At 33.3% G+C, this 21,202-nt stretch overlaps 2 protein-coding genes across 2 annotated transcripts; one reads left to right on the top strand and one right to left on the bottom strand.

The window, feature by feature from the left end:
- Window positions 1-569: 569 nt before the first annotated feature.
- LOC143547259 (zinc transporter ZTP29) lies at window positions 570-4,092 on the top strand. The gene is made up of 12 exons (XM_077038728.1): window positions 570-833; window positions 2,085-2,143; window positions 2,224-2,316; window positions 2,376-2,465; window positions 2,544-2,625; window positions 2,741-2,796; window positions 2,929-2,985; window positions 3,046-3,086; window positions 3,200-3,267; window positions 3,382-3,438; window positions 3,528-3,645; window positions 3,849-4,092. The coding sequence occupies exons 1-12, from the start codon at window positions 770-772 to the stop codon at window positions 3,892-3,894; spliced, it is 831 nt and encodes a 276-aa protein (XP_076894843.1). The 5' UTR covers window positions 570-769; the 3' UTR covers window positions 3,895-4,092.
- Window positions 4,093-8,776: 4,684 nt separating this feature from the next.
- LOC143547260 (zinc finger protein WIP5-like) lies at window positions 8,777-11,512 on the bottom strand. The gene is made up of 2 exons (XM_077038729.1): window positions 11,048-11,512; window positions 8,777-9,190 (listed from the first exon to the last, which is right to left on the bottom strand). The coding sequence occupies exons 1-2, from the start codon at window positions 11,510-11,512 to the stop codon at window positions 8,777-8,779; spliced, it is 879 nt and encodes a 292-aa protein (XP_076894844.1).
- Window positions 11,513-21,202: the final 9,690 nt, after the last annotated feature.

Here is a 21,202-nt window from a genome sequence, read left to right on the forward strand (position 1 = left end):
GCCCGAGTCGTCATAATTCGGATTCCTTGCCTAGATAACTCTTGCTCCCATATTTGAATTTGCTAAAGTTTTTATTCAGTAATTTAATTTTCTAGTTTACTTTAATTTAAATAAGTAATTAGTTTAATTAATTATTAGTTTTTTAAAATAAAATAAATAAAAATCCAAAAATATATTTTCTTAATTATTACTTTAAATTAGCTTTTAGAACTAGTCTCGTTATTTAAATTAGTGTCTCTAGGGTTCGATATTTCCGATCTTTCCATAGTTATTCTACACCCGATAGGTTCACTTGCCTGTTGTTAATGGTTTGGTTTAGGGTATTCTAGGTTTTTATTACTCGTTGTGCTTGGTCATTATTTGCTAAAATTTTATATACCACTTCATGCACATCAACCTCTAGTTTATAAAACATTTCAAAACACCCATTTTGGCATGGGAAACGAAAATCAACTAAAACTATTATATAATATGGATTCTGAATCATTTTATCAAAGTTACTTTTAATAAAATTAACACCTATAAAAGGAATCCGAGAAAATGACAATGGTGGGTTTGTTTTGGCATTTTGGACACATGACGTTACTTTGTGTTATAAAGTTGGAATAAATATGGAACAAATTGGGGCAACCGGAGACCTGCTGTCAGCAGTTTCGCATATTATCATCACCAACTCCAACAACCATATAACATTAACAACCATCATATCATTCAATCCTTCCATTTAACCTTCTACTGTTTCCATTCTTTCTTCTAACAATTTGAGAGGATGGATTCAGAAGTATTGGTAGCTCTTTCTCTTTCAATGGTTGGTGGATTAAGCACATCTTTAGGTCAGTCAGTCCGTCAATTACTAACTGATTCTTCAATTATACTTTGTTAATTACTCTATGCTACTCAATTCTGCTTAATTGACTTTGATTCTACTCAATTCAGCTCAACAGCTGTTAGTTATTCAGTTCCAAAATTAGGGCTTTAATTGTTTTGTATTAGTTGGAGTTGATTGCAACGTAGTCAGTTGGTTCAATTAGGGCTAGGTTTAGTTAGTAATATATGAGGTTTGTTTTATGTGGTTGTTAATTGTTTCTCATAAGGTTTACAATCTGGATAAAGCTAGAGTTTGAGATTTTTTTATTTTTTTTTCTTTAAAATTATTTATTAGAATGATCAAAAAGTAGGGCATGTTTGCGATTGAGTTTGGAAAATGCTTATTGGCTTTTTCAAAAAGCCATTTTTAAAAGCCGGGATTTGAGGCTTTTGGAAAACTACTTTTTAACCCTTTCAAAAAGTTAAAATAAAAAAGACTTTTGTGATTGCTAAACACATTTTAACTTATTGGCTTTTTGAAAACACCAATAAGCCAATAAGCATTGTTCAAACTCAATCCCATACATACTCGTAGTGTTTACATCGAAACAGAAGGCAAATGGACAACAAGCTGTGCCGCTGCCCCCTTTTGAATTGCAAAACCAAGTTTTTAAAAAGCTACATTGATAGATCTTGGAGTCATAACATTACTATGCATGACTCGTTGGACTCGGCTAAGTAGCTCAACAACTTCAGGCGTGAGGAAACCGAAAGTGTCAAATGCAAAAGGTTTATGTACATGTTGGTTGTCAAGACACGCCTCCGTGTGAGAATTAGCTTGTATGAATGTATGATCCTCAAAGTCAAATTGCACCTTTGTTTTACATGATTATGATGCTCTAGAGTTCTGAACATCTTATCTGTAATTAGGGAAGAAATGCTTGTAATTACGTGATCTCGGCTGTTAAGTTTCACTCAAATTTAGGCAAGAGTCATAGACGAAGGAATCTAGTTGGTTATTGTTCTTTTTATTAAGATCAATTTTATCATATAGCATTAGATATTTAACCAGTTTTCATAGGAATGCTTGTATTTTACAAAATGATCTAATGAGCAAATGATATAAACGCTCTCATTTGCTTCTTTATAGTTGTTGCTTTTATTTACGAAAATTGGTGACTAAACTAAACCGTACAGCAAAGGTTATTGCTCTACTGAATTTGTTATAATTATCGTTTCTTCTTCAATTCTAATATGTGATCTTACATGTTGAATAGGGGCGCTTTTTGTAATTTTGACTAAAGCTCCTAACTTGAAGATGCTTGGACTTTTACAGGTTTGCACAAATTTGTATTTTTGAAAGTCCTGTTTATTTTATTTTCATTTTACATAGAAAACTCAATATTTTTGGTGCAGGGTTTTGCTGCAGGTCTTATGCTAAGCATATCCTTCTTTGACTTAGCCCATAACGCGATAAATTCCATTGGCTTTCTGAAAGGCAATATATGGGTAAGTCGGTGCTTTTAAATTACAAATATACCCATTCAAGCATCTAACATTTTTCACAGTTCTTTGGAGGTGTCATTTTCTTTGCCATCATAACTAATTTTATTCCGGAACCATCACTTGCTCCTACAATAGACGCAAAAAATAAAAAGGTCAATATTTTTTTCTTACTGAATATATATTGGCATGTTTGTTGCTTACATAACGGTAAATTTTATGCAAATTAACAGAAGAAAGGGGATGAAGGTGGAAAAGATATTATGAAAAAGCATCGTCGTCAAGTTTTATTTAGTGGCATTATTACAGCAGTTGGTAAGGCTTCTTCATATAATTTGAAATGCAAATGAAAATTGATATTATGAAGTTATATATGTAGTTCATGCATTAAATCTTTAACACTTTTAAAAATATGATTTCTGTGTTGCAGGCATAAGCTTACACAATTTTCCAGAAGGAATGGCTGTTTTCCTCGGATCACTCAAGGTAAACATGTAGTTTTTAGGAGATATATAAACAACTATTTATACCAATTATTAGCAATTGAAACTATATTTTGCTTGATTCCTTCACTATTTTGAAGCTAAATGTTTATACTGCTTCATATTTCTGTTGTAGGGTCTTCGTGTTGGTCTTAATTTGGCTTTAGCCATAGCCTTGCACAATATCCCCGAGGTAATAATATTGTGTGTGTGTGTGTATTCTTGCAGTTAATTAACTGTCTTGCTTTGACAGGGTGTTGCTGTTGCACTTCCAGTTTATTTTGCAACACAGAGGTGACACTACTTTAGATTTAAAATATATCTCATGAAAATTATCACCTAAAAATTTACCATAAATGAAATTGTTAAAAAACTTCTGGTAACAAAATTGTGTTTGTTTGCTTCAGCAAATGGCAGGCGTTTAAATTGGCAACGGTTTCTGGCCTTGCTGAGCCTTTGGGTGTCATTATTGTAGGTATAATTTTAACATATTGTTGGTATTGTATATTTTCTCGTATCACGGAATGAATAATTGCTAATTAATAATTGTAACTCTGATAATTATCATAATATATATGACATTTTGCAGCATACCTCTTTCCAAGTAGCCTAGATCCCGAGATTCTTGAGGGCTTACTAGGATCAGGTTCTAAGTTTTCCAATTTTTTTTCATATCATTAATTAGAACACTAATTAATGTTTCTTCTAACTATTATTTTTTTTCTGTTAAATCAGTAGGTGGAGTTATGGCATTTTTAACACTACATGAAATGCTTCCATTGGCATTTGATTATGCTGGACAAAAACAAGCTGTTAAAGCCGTCTTCTTTGGAATGGCCTTCATGTCTGCAAGGTAATGGTCAAAGTCCGCCATGATTTTATTATTCCTTTAAGGTCGAGATTGAAGTATCTAGATACCCTTTTTATGTAGTTTAACCCTAGATCTATCTTTTCTAAAAAACCAAACAAGAAAAATACCGAATTTGAATCCTTAAATTATTTTCTTCGACCACAAAAGTCAAATCTTTTGACTGCAAAATGTTTTCTTCTTTGCAGTTTGTACTTTCTGGAGATTAGCTTACCATCGGATGTAGGCTTGTAGATGCGTCACTCAACAGGTGTTAATTTAAAACTGATATTTATGTTTATTAAACTCCCTTGTCAAGATTAAAGGGTAAACAATTAGAGCAAGGATTACCAAAATGTACATACACATATGATGCTATGATTATTTGTACTTTACATGAAATTTCACGCGTATTTGAAAACTATATCATGCCATTTGGATCCTGCTTGTCTTTTATTGTAAAGTATGTGATATGAATGGTAGAACCATAGAAGTCCTTTATGCATGTATCTATTGGTAAAAGAACTTTCGTTGGTTTTACCTTTAACCCTCTAGAAGATAATCTGTCTAGCACATTTTTTTTATGTATCTATTTGTTAGTAGGGTATTGGTGGGTCCTGTAGTTTACTACTTATGCTAAAAATAAATACATAAATAACACACATGGTGGTTAGGAAGGTAAGTTCATCAATCATATATTGTATTTTTGGTTAAAAGTGTTTTGAAATATATCTATGTTACTCTGTATTAGAAATAAAATAAACATAAATTGCGTTTAAAGTTGGTTTTAGGGGTTTTAACCGTTCGGTTTTGATGGTTTTTAAGCCAAACCATTAGTAAAGGTTTTCTTGTCATAAACCGAAGTGTTGAAAATTAAAACCAAACAAACCATCATTACGGTTTGGTTCTAGTTCAGTTTTGTGGTTTTTTCTTCTTACTAGCTGGATTAGGTTTTATATAAATTAAAATGCTTTGAATGCAATCTAATTTGCCATACTCATTACTCACATCCATTATGCTATGGAGTGGAAGCCCTGTTCTGATTCACTGCGTTCTTTTAATACTAAATAATAAAATAACATTATAACACAAGTCAAATAATTTATAAAGTGGACATACAAAAACTCACCTTGGATGCTTGAATTATTATTAGATTTAGACAAACTAGCCCAATTCTTACTAGATGTAGACGAACTAGCCCAGTGTATTAAACATCTAAAGGTTTTGAAAATGGCCAGAATTACGTATAGCCTAAATGCCTAATATTCTATTTAAAGTTTTTGAAATAGCTTAATATATTCTTATGGCCCGGTCTAATTTTATACAATCGGTTTTGGGTATAAACGGCAAACATAACCGTTCACTACGGTTTGAAAATTATAAACTGACCAATAAAAATTGTTAAAGAAAAAAATATTTGCGAAACCAAATCGATGACCGGTTTGGACGTTTTACAAATTTGACATGTGGTATAGATTAAGTAACACACTCATGGGCATTTTGGTCTTATAAATTTTAAATAAATATGGTAATTTTTTATGATAATTGATTTCCTATATTTATGGATCTATATTTAATGAATTCTATAGATTATAATGATACATTCATATTGTAAATCAAAAAAACTACCCCAAATATTCCTATTGTACGGCTTCATCTTCCAATTAATTTAAGATTCTTTGTTTTTTCATGAGAACATAAATTCAAATTAGATTAGTTCGTTGCTAAACTCCCTTCCGGTGACCCTAATGGCTTGTGGAGATTCAGTAGGTTTTATGCATCGAAATACCCTGGCACGACTAACGAATTGAAGATGACATCATTTGGTCTTTTCTCTCATTACAATTGTCGGCTACATAAATAAGCACAACGGACTCCACATTATTAATAATACTAACTGTATGTTTTCGTGTATATTAATAAATTGATTTATGTTCATTTGAAAAATAAAGCTATTTTTGGAAGTAGTAACTAGGAATTTTGATCGAGATTTAAGATGCATGCATATACATTTGTTAAAAAAAGTTAAATTAATATTTCTAATAAATTCTTTCATATAGTAAAAACTATTGTGAATGGTAATGTAACTCGAAATTTTTTACAGAGTTAATAATTGCGATTCCATTATTTTATAATTTACATTATTAGTTTTTCTTACATTATAATCTAACCCTATTTTGGTATGTTACAGAAATGCACCGTCGATTTGTGGAAATTAAGGACACAATTAAAATCGAGCTTTAGCTCATAACGTTGTTTATGACGCGTTTTAGTTCATGTGGATAGAAAATGACGTTTTTACGTTATTGGTATTATGTCAAGTAAGATATGTTAGTGTGTTTTTCTTATTGGTGTTATGTCAAAAATAAAATATAACGTAGTGTGTTTTTGTTCTTGATGTTCTTGGTGTTTTTTTTGTAAATATGGACTAAAATTTGGTGTTCTGTTTTAAAACACACTGTAATTCAACAAGGTTTTCCGTTATGTGTTATTGATGTTCTAGTGTGTTTTACGTTATGTGTTTTCGGTAATTCAACAAGGTTCATGTATGGTGTGTTAATTATTGGTGTTCATGATGTAGTTCATTGATATTTTTGGTATTAGGTTTTAAATTTTAAGGAAAATATGATAATTAAGGATTTAATAAATGTTTCTATATATAATATAACACATGAGACATTTATGCCCTTTAACACATATTTCTTGGCCTTTAAAATAAAACACACCCCCAATTATCTCAACTTTCCATCTTAACCACCGATTGTTAAGATCCATTGCTCCAGATTTATTCCTACACTTTTTAGACACTCTTAACTTTTTAGAATAACCTCACCCTTGATTCAATAAGCTTGAGGCATGATAAAAACGTATGACACTTGCATTATCACATGGTGCTTGCATATGTAGAAAAAAAAAGTGTATAAGAATCAAAGTGTTATCTATTATGTAAAGGATATGAGCTTAACATCTATAACTTAATTTTAGAGAGACTGGACTCGAATCATTTCAAGCTCTGTATTTAAAGGTTAAGCTTTACTCGCGTTCAGTTTGCTTTCCTTTAGATACAAATGCATTTTTTTATATATAACTTTGTGTATAACATAATATATGTACACTAATTATATATTTTCTTTTCTCACAGTTATACTATAATAATATATTTTGAATTTTTATAAAAATACATATAAATAATAAACTTGACTAGGCTTATAAGATTAATAAGCACGTGTCCAATCTCGACTCTCGTTTATTAAATGAACCCAGTTTCATGTTTTAGCTCCGATCGATATTGTAATAAAATGGTCTTAATAACTTAAAAGGAGTAACATTTTATCATTTAAAAAGAAGTCCTATGTAAAATTAATTATATAACAACTTATTCGTTGTATGTTAATTGTTCCAACGAGCACATCCAACCATCATGACAACGTACGAATTGTAGTACTAGGTACATAAAAAGGATGGAGGTAATTGTCAATCTTTTTCTTAAAGTTGGTCCAAACTAAATTTTTAAGCATTAAGTCATTGACGTCTCGTTGTCACCATAATTGTAACTGCATTATTCACACATGTTTCTTATAAGAAACAATCATTTCCGGTCCATATAAATTTTTATTCTTAAATGGTCCTTTAACACGACACCAATGTTATTGAAGATTTACAATGACTATTGCTTATAATGTAATACATAAGATTGTTAAAACTAAAAAATTTGTCCGGTTAATTATCATATCTCTTCACCAACAAAATATGTCCTAACTTTTTGCAGTCACTTTGAATGCTTATCCACCCGAACATTTTAATTCAGAAGCTGTACGTAATGATCTATAATATGTTAATAAAAATGTGTAAGTACTCAAGAGCTAAGCTTAAGCCACCCCCCCCCCCCCAATGTTGTTTGTTTTTTTATGGTCAGCAGTGTAACTTTATCTATATTTATCCGAAAATGCTTATACATAGTGTAAATTTATCTGTTTTTTTTTTAAATTTCACCTCGTTTATGAAAACTTTTATACGTATTGAGCTCCCCCCCCCTCTTTTCCAGCGTTTTCGTCCAAGTTTCGCCATGGTAAGTACTTGATTGGCTAATATGTTTGAAACTTAGCCCAATGTAAAGCTCATGCATATTAACATTTGTATTTTTTTTAACTCATTAAATGACATTGGTTATGGGAAAATACCACTCTTCAATTTCAGGTTTCTTCAACATAGTATCTATTATATTTAGTTATGAATCAAGACTTTCTATGCATGCACTACATATTTTAATAAAATATGCATCTTGCACTATGCGCTACCATCTTCTAAATGAAGCTTTGTCATATGAAACATAAATTGACAGTGACCTCTCCCCATCCTTATCTAGCATCTACCAACATTAAAATCTCAAGTACTAATGCAACCGATGCTCTAATTACTTGTACTCAACATAATAAATTAAGAGTAGCTAGCTTTAATAGTAGCTTGCAAATAATAAAGGGTCCTCCAAAAGTGTTTCTTACACCCCCCCCCCCTTTTCGTACCAACCAGTATGTCCACTTTGCTTACAAGTAACTCACTGATTTGTTTTTTGTCACCCGATTGAAAACTTTTAGTTACAGGACGTCACCCGTCATGAATGGATTACTCTCATAGTCTCATTCAAACATTCAAGCACGTTTAATTATGTACTTATACTCTCATGATCTCGTCCACAACCAATGTGTCCAAAATACGTTGCTGATATTTGAGACATGACATTACTTTTTCTTATTCTGACGGCCGGGGTAAATATTATTAATGTAATTAAAGGAAAGAATTTCCAGTCATCGACAAGAAACAGTACAAACCATCACAAGCTACATAGGAACTTTGCAAAATTAAAACAACTAAGAGGACCATCCTAGTGATGGGATTTTGGCCCTACTTTTAAGTACCCATATTAACGACAACGCTTTGAATTCCTTCATAATCTTCTAGATCGGAATTGTTTGTTGTTGAGAAGACATGACAATATTACTTGTGGCCCGGTATCTCTTATGTGGACAGAACGCAACAAAAATAAAATGTGGGATATTCGCTTATAATGTGCCAGAAAATGTGCTCTTATTTAATACAACCTTTAAAAACAGTAGAGAACTTTTAAATTATTGGTGGTTTATTCTTCTTGTTTTCCTAACTCAAAGAAAGATTCATCATTAATCCCGAAAGCTGCGTGCCCATTCCCAAATGCGTTTATATGATCGTTCAAAAACCTTTTATGCTTAAAGTCCGATCCACAACTACAATGCCAATGTTTCCCACAATTCTTCTCGTGGGTACGCCAATCACCTCTAACCGCAAAGGCCTTATGGCATTTCCTGCACATAAATGGCTTGATCCCATGCTTTCTCTTGTAATGTGTCTGTAGGGTTCTGAAATCTTTGAGTGGTTTAGCCCTTGGGTGATCGATGTTGTTACGACACATTGGTGCACAGCAGTAGCATGGTAGTTTTAGCATGGCTGTTGGCTGTATTCCCCTTAGAGCTTCAGGACCTCTTCTAAACTGAGATCCATGCCCCCACAAATGCATCTGCATTACGCCAATTTTATACAATAAATCAAGCATGGGGCTTATCCAATGCATTGGTGGAATTTATTAATCTATATATACATATATAATAGCCACAATATATACTTAAATCTTGGTTAACATTAGACATGCAGCAATGTTATGAAAAACATAAAAATGGAGATAGATTGTTGACAAGTTTTCGATCTAGATATACTTAATCATCCAAGTTGATTATATTATGCAGAAGCAAACATAAACTTATTAACTTCAAGATTATGTTGATATAAATTTGACGGCATTTTATTTCAATAGGGCTAGAACATATATTGAGAAAAAATGATTAATGAACTCCTGCTAGTGGCATCATGCGTTGTATGTCCCCACCAAAGTGGTGCGGGTTTGAGTCCCACAAAGTGAACATTTGGTGAATTTTATGAGTAGATTTAAAGGGGGGTGTGTTCGTCATTACAAGTAAACGATAAATGAGCTCCCATTTAATTTGTAGAATAATGCAATTTATGACCATATTACCTATCATGACATAAAATGGGAGATGGTGCAAGAGACGTATGACAAATAAATAGCTAGGGAATGATCAGTACAACAGAAATGATGCATGATTAATGTTATTTAATTAAGATTCGAATGTTTTTAACAAGTAAGGTATAATCTTGTGGTTTTGTGACCCTGTTATCAATTAGTACGTAAGTCCTAGAAGAACTACCACATTGTCCTAACCTTTTAATTAACATTGCATGTTCAGTCTAGATCCCACTTGGATATTTTTAAGTTCTACAAATAAAGAGCTCTTAAATCACATTACAACAAAAATCTCCCTAGTAATTTAGATATAGTTCTAAACAATCAAGCAAAGCATGAACACCTTAAAGAAACAGTAAAATTATTTCAGATGAAGTTAATTTAGCATGCTACAGTTTTAACCAAACTCTTTTGAAGTTCATTTGTCACCCAAGCGAACACTTTGCAAGGTTAGTGCCAATGACCCCTAGCTCAACTAGTCGATGTGAGACACCCAGAGACTTCAATTAAAAAAGGGGGAGGTCTTGAATTCAAGTCCAACTTGTGACAAAAAAAAAATAAGGGTTCCAGGTTGGGCCATGGTTTTTTCACCTATGATAGGTTTCCTCAAGACATGATCGATTGGGTCAGTAAACCGTCGTTTAATGAAAAAAGAAGCTAATATTTAACCACCTACTAATCCAAAATTAAAATTCCTCCAAATTCCAACCATACAAAATCAGTATTAGTATGCGAGTTTGTGGGTGGCAGTTGGTCTACTCAGTGATTGGTAAAAGCTACCTTTTCTTCATTATTGTTCTCGTTTGGAGATGAAGATAATAAATGCATTTCTGGTGAACCGCACGTGATGATGGAATGGAAAGATAAAAAGGTTTGCTGTTTGGCACAATTGCCAATGTACTATATAGAAAGAATAAATACAAGGAACCAAACTTTAAGGAACAGAAGGCATAATAGTTGTCTTGTTAAATCAGACATAAACTAGGATGTCTTTTTCCCTTTGGAAGCTTCACAATATCATCTTGGATGATCATGACTGGTGGACCAAATACTTGATTATTTCAAAACCATAAATTATGGTGAAATAAACCCACATTTATTAAGAAATTAGTCTGATGCTACACAAAGATTTGAAACTTGAAAGGTAAATAAATAAAAAAAGTAGAAAACTAACCCTAGTTCTAAATGCATGGTTGCGGAAGTCGCTAGTTGCTGCCAACTCAGTCAACTGGGGAGTTGTGAGTAATCGGCCTAGGTGGGCAGGTGCAATTTTTACAACCATACTTTTAATAGACAGTGATGAAAGTTGGCAAGATAAAATAGAATAATCAATACCTGCATGTTATTGTATCTGTTGAAAGTTTTGAAGCATATAGGGCAAGAGAACTGAGTTGGGCCAATCAGAATTTGAGATGGAGTAGGGATCCAGTACCTACCCTTGTTTGGTGTGGTTGTATGATCCCTTTCACTATTATGTGAACTGTTGGAGTCTCTTGAAACTATACCAGCTTCAGAAAGATTGTAGCTTGGGAGGCCAAGATGTAGAGCAACAGTCACAGTTTCATGATCATCAGAGACCTTGCTAGTGGGATCAATTTCCATGAACTCATGAGCACATGAATCATTAGGGTTAAGTTTTCTTGTTGGGCTTAAACTCAGTAGAGGGAGAGCTTCTTTGAGAGGTGGAGATGGAGGTGATGGTTCATGATAGTGAGTGTGTGAAGAAGGTGATATGTATTGTTCTTTCAGAATGAACCATGATCCATTGTAGTATGTGGAGTAAGGATGATTACTACTCATGATCTGAAAGCTAAGAAACAAAGATCAACTGATCAATAGCCTGACAGGTTATATATAGGGAGAGAGGGAGTAAAAGACAAAAATATTCTGATGTGTTTTCAAGTGTAACATATGAACATTATCAATAACTTTTTAGTGTATTCATTATGGATTCTTGTTTGAGTGTATGTTGGGCTCAAAATACTTGTGATCATAATTTGGGGTTTTGATTCAACCAATATTGTAAGGAGTGAAAAATATAGATAAGAACTTTAGATTGCAATTTTGCATTCCGGCCTTGTTTAGAACTTTATGTGCGTATGATTCTTGCTTGATCCTTATCCCGTCTTTATCTTGGAGGCTTCGATCCGAAGATAATATGTTAACATACTCAAAATCCCTCGTCTCAAACTGTTGTTCCATTTGTTTTTCGAAACATGCACAATTTGGTCCCCACTCAAGTCGGTCACTAATCAAATCATCCACGTACACACCGATTACAATTTACTCATTGTTGGTGTACCTCATGTAGGTCCTCTTTGGATGGATCTAACAACTTTACTCGGATCAATCCGTGTTGTTAGCTAACGGAAATCACTAACAACACTCGGATCTCGGATCTTAGTTTGTAAGAAAGAAAAGATAGAAGGGTAGAAAAGTTAGGTAGGTGGGTGTTTGGTAGAGAGAGAATCTATTTATTTCCTTGAAGTTGATTTTGAATTATGAAGAGTTGTGAAAGGGTTGTGGAGAAATGGGTTAAGTGACCCTTTATATAGGGTCCCCATTTCTCCAACTTTTACATTTTGTTCTTACAAAATAAGCGTATTGAGGTACGTATTACACCGACTCTAAGCAAATATAAAGGCATACACAAAGTTAAACCTATATAGAATATTGATCCTACACCTCATATAAACTACTGGTTTTTTAAGGAATCCTTAATATTCGAGTCCTGTAACGTCCCGTCGAGCTTGAGATTCCAAGCGTAATGTGTTTAGCCAAGACCATACAAGTCTTTCGTAAGACGGTATAGTTTGTGTTCACTATACATACAAAAGGAATATTCATCAAATTATCCATGTTGACCATTATATGTAATTAACAAACAACCTAGGCCTTTTGAACTAAAGAAAATAGTCACGTGACTCGTTTTAACTACCAATTATTCTGCCAATCACAGCAGGCGATGCCTCCCCTCACTTAGACACAACGCACTAGCTAGGTGTACTTTGCGTCAAGGTGATATGTTGTGTCGAGGTCATCTCCCGAGCCAATGTGATATGTCATTTTAAAATCTGTTGCGTCAAATTACACTGTCATATGTGCAATATTGATTCATCGGTAATTTTGAATGGTCCATGACTATCTTGTAATTATGTTGGTCAACATGCTTAATGTAATAATGTGATGATTCTCTCTAAAAGATTTGAGATATTTATGATTTTCTAAGAGGTACACAATAATTGCTGACTGTTAGACATAGGAAACAATGTTGTTTGTCCAGGCCTGAAGATGCAACAGTAACATAGCACTATAGCAGTAAGTCCATACGCTACCTTTGTAGGTTTTTGATGGTTGTACCCTTCTCTTTATTTCATTCAACTCAACCACCAAGCTTAGGTAATTAAACAAGATAGTATGATCAATATTTTACTTAAAAAAAATATACACTCGAGTCGAAGAGGCCCAAACAGAGAGGTTACATGCAGGGCCGGCTCCAAGAAGGTGAAATTTCTTTTGGGTCAATGGCGAAATTTTTTTTGGGCCTTAAGTGAAAAGAACTTTGTTTAAACAATTTAATTTTAAATGGGCTTACTTGGTTATGATTTGAGTTGTTTAAAAAACTTTTGTATAAAAATAAACTTAAAAATGTCTCAAATAAGAGTAGAACCCACAACCTCTTGGTTAAATGTCATACCTCTTTGCCACTAGATATTTTCGGGCCTAGCGGGGTATCGGGCCTATGGCCGTCGGCTACCCTGCCTCCCCTCATGGCCGGCTCTGGTTACACACCCATTATCATATCCGCTTCCGAGCTCAATATATCAGCTTGTTAAGACTAATAAGCTGAGCCTGAACCCGAGCCTACCACGGTTCAACTCGACTAAGGTCATCTACAACCCTAATTTTGAGGAGTCAATTCCAGAGGCTTAGGGATTGCTTATTGCATTATAGGGTATGAATTTACATGAGATTAATCTAAACTAAAATTTATTAAAAAAATATAATGCTTGTAAGCGTAAATTCCTATTTGTGGAATTTCACACGGTCAAACATCCTTTACACATACTATCAATAATCAAAATAAGGTTATATCCTTTACTCTCATATGATTAAAAAATAATTGGAATAAAAAAAAGTTTTATGTGATTTAAAAGTCATTTTTTTTTAAACAACACGTTGTTGGTGTATAATCTGTAATATTAATATTTTATTTCTTAATGTATCAGTCAAAAGTCAGAACATATGACCGAAGTGTCAAAAGAGTTTAGACCATACAACGTTAGTTAACAATTTATATATGACTTGGTTGTTGGGTTGGAAACGTTCTAAATATCCTGAGCTTGGATCTAAGTTGTAACATGTATTATTATATTTTAGTAGACGATGACCCACAGGCTCACTTTGAGATTATTTAGTTAAATGTATGAACTATGAAATATGTTGGTCTACGTATATGTGACGTCGACATATGTATATAAGCATGTGGGCCGTGGAAACCCCATGAAATATATGTGGGCCTCCAGGCTCTAAATGCTTGGCCCAGCACACGCTTACTCTAGTAAAGATAGATCCACCAATTAACTTTCCGTTGTAGTTTTATTTGTTTTAGATCCACCAAAGATAGTTTTATCAGCAAAGATAGATCCACGCAACATATATATAGACGATCGAAAATAAATTAGTAAACGCATAGCTTATGATACAAAAAAAATTTAAGTAAAACGACGTTTATTCGGTTGGCAAATTGCAAGCATTGTGACGAAAATTCGGTCGGTATCTATAGGTTCTTCACACACTGAAACTAAACCCAAAAAAATAATTTCAAAAAATTAACATATTAAAAACAAAAAAAATACCCAAAAAACAAAAAAAAACACATGCATTGTCGCGGCGAGTCGACATACATTCGGTCGGTAACGATTAGATACATTACCATACCAAAAGTAAACATATAAAATAATTTCGTTATTGGCTATGTTTGTTACGGTACCGAAACTTTATAAACAACAACACAGGTGTTGCGGCGACAAGGCGTTACGTTTTTAGTTGACGTCTTTTAAATTCGTTAGGATACCGAAACTAAATCTTAAACTCAATATCCTTAAATTATTATACTAAAAAAACCTTTAATAAAACGAATCTAAATTTCAAAAACGTGTCACGACCTATCAAAATTAAAACAAAGTAGGCTTAAAAAAATTATACAGCCAAAGCAGCCCATCAAAGTTTAAGTTAAAACAATAAGTAGGCAAAAAAAGAAAAAATGGACTGCTAAATCACAAATAGTTAGCAAAAGACACCTTAGCCAACATACCACCACTAACAAACTTTATAACCTGATGAAACTAAAAGCATAAATACTAAAACAATAGGATTCTAAAAAAGAGTTGTGACACCCCCATTTGATATTTATTTATATATATAATTTTCGCCTTTAAAAAGAGAAAATTTAATGCTAATCATAGTCAAATAAACACATCATGATTCATGACGTAAATGTCATGAAACAATTCATTTAGAATGGGTTAACTAGGAGTCGGGTAACTTAATTGCCTTCTATGCAGTGTGAATTTAGGTTTTGAATAATCGAACCAAAACCGTACTTTTCGAATGAAATTTAGAATTTGTTTTTCTGTTTTACATTGAAACTGAATACATGTATTTTTTATTTATATAAAGTAATATATTAAATTTTAATAATCGAATTGGGAGAACTTCAATGAACCCGATTTTAAACCCCTTTGAACTAGAGGTGCACAAATCGGGTATTATGATACATTGGGTTCGGGTATGAAACCGGGTTCGAGTATGATCGGGTATTAATAATAATCGGGTCGGGTATTAGCTTGAAAAACCATACCCTGTGTACCGGGTTCGGGTATGGTATTGAACCGGGTTTTCAATACCCGGGTATTTGAAGACCCTATTTTTGGGTATTGAAAAAACCCTTTTTTTGGGTTTGAATGCCCTATTTTTCGGGTATTAAAAAAAACCCATTTCTACAGTTTTCTTCTGTTAGCGGGTCTGCTTCATTTTTTTTATCCTAACTCCATTTTTTTGCATACAAACTTCAAAGTTTATTCAAACATACATAAACAACGATACAAAAACACATATATTTTATGTGTATATCAAAAGGTGTTGCTCTAAACAAGTATTTATATCTTATACGTGCTCCAAAAAAGATCCGTTGGAGAACGACTACAAATCTGAGGACAGCCACACAAAAACATGTGCACAAACACTAATATCCTAGCATGCAAAAAAATCCGGTTCGGGTATGTAAAAAACCCGGGTTTCGGGTATAGCTTAAACCGGGTTTCGGGTTTCGGGTATACCAAGAACCGGGTTTCGGGTATTATCGGATTTAGATCGGGTACAGGTTCGGGTTCGGGTTTCAACATTGGAAGTCATACCATGTCCGTACCCTACGGGTATGGTCGGGTTCGGGTTCGGGTATTAAAAACCCGGGTTTTAGAAAAACCGGTTCCGGGTTTTTTTATCGGGTCCGGTTCCGGGTTCGGGTTTTTTTTCACCTCTACTTTGAACATTTTAAATCTAAGCAGGTTCAATTAAAATTCAATTTAAAACATACAAAACTCGAACAACCCGATTCTAATAATGTGAATAACGCAAAAACCAACACAATGGGAACACTTGGGATCATTTAGGTTTTGTTGTTGATGTGTGTGTGAACAACGCCATCATGCATGTGGTGGTTAAGGGGTTTCATGTTGGGAATTAACTATAAAAACAATCACGTCACATGGACCACCGTGGTTGTTGGTTAGGATAGATACGCTTTGAATAGATTAAGCCCAAAGAAAATGAGGTGCCCATGGCATATAATATTGGTTGCGTGCCTATTGCAATATCTTCATTTTTGGTAAATTATTAAGCTATAAAATTTACTAGCAAATGCCAATAATTACTAGTTATTGATGGAATTTGGTACTTAACTGGATGTTGTCATTCGTCGAGCTAATATCAGGTTAGCCCACTTGATAGAGACACTTGTTTTTTATATGGGAGACCTCAGATCAAACCGGTGTAATTTATATTTGTTGGTGTAATAGTGTAACTCTAGGAATATATCTTGTTCAAAAATAAAAAATATAAAAATTGGATGTCATCAATAAATGCTTTTTAAAATTAATGATTATAACGTGCAATTCGATTGTAATGACATATACTCGAAGCCTTATGAAGATACAAATAAAAGACTACACAAATATCAAAACCCACAAACGAATAGGCTAGCAATCATAACTCATACTTTAATAAAATATATATGTTAGTAATGGTTACTTTTGCAAATTACAACTTAATTATAGATTCATTCAAATTGTACAACCATAAATTTTTATTTACGTACTTAACTTATAACAAGTTTAAATAGAACACCACCACCTACCACCACCACCACTACCGCTACATATAAGTCATCATCGTCTCCTACACCACCAACATAATTGTCACTGTTGACCTTTGCCACCCCACCATCGTTGTCACAACAATTGACACCCGTCAACTGCAATGTTGTCATTCTATCGTCATGATTGTGCGCCTCCATCTTCCGTCACCACTAGTTATTTTAAAATTACTAACAAATGGTAACCTTAAAAACTAATCATCTTGTCTAGGTTAGAACCCATAACCTCCTACTAAGAGGCGATATCCTCTATCAAATAAGCTAGCTTCATATTGGCATTATAAATCATGTCATAACTTCATAGCAGTAGTACTGGTAGTAATAATAATATATAAAATAATAATAATAATAATAATAATAATAAACCATGACGAATATGATCTCATAACTGATTACGACAAGGGCCTAACTCCCTTACCGAAATGACGACAACACACTAACAACATCCATAAAAGTACAAATATCATAAAACGCAATCTCAACCCTATGCTTTCGATCTTTCTAATAAAAATCCACCATTTCACTTTGGTAATATATGGTCTAGTTTCCTTTTAACTTTCTTTGGTCTCTTATCATCCAAACATTAGTAATAGACCGACAAAAAGACGAGGAACACAATCGTAATGTGGGACTCCACTTCTTTAATTTAATTTCTTCCCTTTCACGTTATGTTTTGTTCTCTTCTCATTGCATCATGTGCCATGTGATGCCTTTTTGCCCCATGAAGCTTATGACTTAAAGCATCACCTTATCTTCCCTTCCAATCTTTGCTTTTAAATCCAATAAAATAATTAGTTTTCCAAATAAGCATATATTTATAATTGTATGATATAATGAGGGGGTAATTATAAATTTATAACTGTTTTAAAAGAATTTAAGGGTTGAATATTTTATTTTAGTTTGCTTTATTACATATATTTAGAAGGTTCAAGTTATTCTACAAAGATAAACAAAAATAAAGATGATGAGAAGAATTTGTAGTTATAAAAAAAACCATTAAAAAAATTTAAAAAATAAATAAAAATATCATAACTCAAAATTTAATAAAAAAACGAAAAAAATAAAAACGCACAAATGTTTCCACCGTCTTTCTCGTCTCATAAAAAACAAAATGATAAGTGAAAAAAAGTCATTGTGTCTTTTTTTTATATCATTGTGTTTTGTGTTTATTTTTGTTATTGATTGTGTCTTTTTTCCTTGACATTGTGTCTTTTCTTTATATTATGTTATATTACTCAACATTGTGCTATATTTTGTTTGGCATTGTGTTATATTTTGCGATTTATTATGTCTTTTTTTAGTTATAATTGTGTCTTTGATCTCGGCATTGTATCTTTTCGTCATATTTTATTTATTTTTAAAAAAATTGAACCATATGATGATAGAAACATTTTAGTTTTTTAAATTTTTTCGTTTTTTATTTATATTTTGAGTTATGATTATTTTATTATTATTATTATTTTTAATTATTTTGAAGAAGTTTTTTTGTATGGTCAAAAATACTTCTCACATTTTTTATTTTTGTCTCCTATTTTATTTTAACTTTACCCTATTTACAATAACAACTAGTTAGAAAATTACTGGTGGCTCACAGTTATTGTATAAATTTATAGTTGTATGATTAATTGGACATTATTGTAGGAAATTAGAGCACATGCATACACTGCTTACATAAAATATTATAAGACTTCAAGATAATTCAAATGATCGAATCTTTTCCTAGCTACCTCTATATTTAGTTAGGTTATTTTGAGGGATGTAACGTATATTCATACGTAGCTACTTGGCTTGCTAAAATTTCGAAGCGAGGCAACTTAAAGTAGAACTTATTTTAATAAACGACCTATAACCAAGCTTCTTATGCCGAGTTTAACCATGCAGTGGTGGACATCACACAAGACTTTTTTTCATGGAGGGCAATACACTTATACACGTTCCCAATTTTTTTCAACCCTCCAAAGCCATGCTAATTTTGCACTATATATGTCAACGTTGACTTGTGACATCAAATGTTTGTTCAATATCCTTTCTTGTTGCTTCTTGAGCAACTTCAAATTTTCCTCATATTTGTGGACATAAACGATTTGAAAAACATAGATTATTCATTATATACTCCGGTGCAAAGATAATGTGTGTGCTTGTACTTTACACCAGTGACATAAAACAAAGACTCTGGTGTAATTATATCTATGATGTCGTCAAAAATTGATGACTGATCCAGAAAATTATATCAATGGTGGAATCGAAAACTCCAAAAAAATGCATGTCAAATCCATAGATTATATAATGTAAGAGCTTCAATTATCGTTGGGTGTGGAAGGTTACCTCGCCTATACTCGCATCGCTACACGTTAGGGTAGTTTGATCACTCTCAACATGTGCAATCGATGCTGCCAAGCATCGGGAATCCATATTTCGCCCCATGCACCTCATATAGTTCCTAAATGTCACTCAATGTCGGTTTTTGCAAATACTTTTTTTCTGTAAAGTGTAATTACACCTTTACAAATTAAAGAGATAGCTACATACTTACCGATGAGGTTTTTTTTGAAGTTTCAAGTATTTATCCCATGAATCGATGGAGGTGCCATACATCATTTGACAAGTTGCAAATATGTACTTTTGTAATAGGGTAAAGCCATGTCTTCCTCTTGCGTCATACTTTTGTTAGAACTAGGGCATTTATCTCTATTCTAATAATTAACTATTTATGGAAATAGTTGTCGGCTCATTTGAAAACAATGTGTGAACTTGTCGTTTGTATATATAGGGTCATCCAAAAAATAGTCACGCACAAGATAATCATCAATAGCTTTCACGTTCCTAGTTTAAACGAACTCTTGTTGTTTTGGTCGTGAACTTTTAGCTAGTTGTACTAAAGATTGTGCCACGGCTACGATTGGTGTGATGAAAACCTTATCGGTCTTGGAGGATGATGATGATAATGAGAATGATAAAGATGAATCCCATTAGTAATTGATTTTTGTGTAAAAATTTAAGGTTTATTTGGTATTTATAGGTTAGTTTCTTTCTTCTATTTTCAAGTTGTTCACCAACAATTCAAAAAATGTGTTGTCCAAGAAATGAAACTCACTAGCGTGAGCACACTCATGGGATGCACACTAATAGACCACTCAAGCGTGACCAACGTGGTATTCCCATGATGGTGAGCCTACATAACTTGCTTCCTGTTCGAGCCTACGTTGATTTTCTGTTAGAATGTAAACCCCAGTGTGATCGTTCAAGAGAAAGATAATGATAATAAGAGTATGTTTTGTGGAAGAGAATGATAAGAGAATGTTTTGTATTGATTGTGAATATTCAAGGTTGTCTGCCGTTTGCTTACATTCATTTTCCTATATATACAACCCTAAGGGTGTTCCTTTTATCCCAACATTTGACTATTACTTTATCCTGTGAATTCTTAGCCTTATCGCCGAAAGCACTTGGGGATTCCCTTTATCCGCCGGTCGTTCTTCCTCCTCCTGATCATGCGTGCACTGATGGTCTTCACTCCACCCGAGTCTACAGTGGCTTTTCCCCCCATGTTATAAATTCCCGCCTCTTGATTATTGACCTGGGCTCTGATTTTATGGGCCAGTTGTCATGGGCTTGATGGACTTTATTATGTCTTGTGGCCCAGTTCATATGGTAGCTCTTCAAGTCCCCCAGTTTATTGCCTTTGTTATTTATGACAAAGGTAATAAACTTATACATCCTGCTTGGGCTTCTGGCCTTATGTCTTGTTTCCCTGGCCCAATTATTCTTTGCTTGTTGCAGCTCAATATTCCAGCCCATTTTGTCCCAGCTGTCTGCTGCTCCCGACATTTCTGTGGATGAAATCAAAGCTTTGTCCTCGGTGATCGACCCTTCTTCTCTCCTGCCATAGTGGTTGGTTCTCATGTGTCTCGCCTCAACACTCTTTTGCGTGTTTTATTTTGATGTTTATGTATGAACCTCTCGAAGGTTAAGACTTTGTATGGATGATATGCCTTTATTGGCCATGTAATAGTTTGGGAAAGGTTCCCATAGTACCTTAATTATGACTTTTGATT

This window comes from Bidens hawaiensis, unplaced genomic scaffold (assembly GCF_021521415.1).
Source record: "Bidens hawaiensis isolate Kalapana, Puna unplaced genomic scaffold, B.hawaiensis_p1.1 tig00014686_1, whole genome shotgun sequence".
NCBI classification, from domain to species: Eukaryota; Viridiplantae; Streptophyta; class Magnoliopsida; order Asterales; family Asteraceae; genus Bidens; species Bidens hawaiensis.

Bases quoted from the DNA above. Each gene is read 5' to 3' on its own strand.
- LOC143547259 (XM_077038728.1), top strand. From the start codon at position 770: ATGGATTCAGAAGTATTGGTAGCTCTTTCTCTTTCAATGGTTGGTGGA. The intron at 834-2,084 runs GTCAGTCAGTCC...CATGTTGAATAG, and splicing joins TGGATTAAGCACATCTTTAG to GGGCGCTTTTTGTAATTTTG. The intron at 3,268-3,381 runs GTATAATTTTAA...GACATTTTGCAG, and splicing joins TTTGGGTGTCATTATTGTAG to CATACCTCTTTCCAAGTAGC.
- LOC143547260 (XM_077038729.1), bottom strand. From the start codon at position 11,512: ATGAGTAGTAATCATCCTTACTCCACATACTACAATGGATCATGGTTC. The intron at 9,191-11,047 runs GTATTGATTATT...GGCGTAATGCAG, and splicing joins ACAGATACAATAACATGCAG to ATGCATTTGTGGGGGCATGG.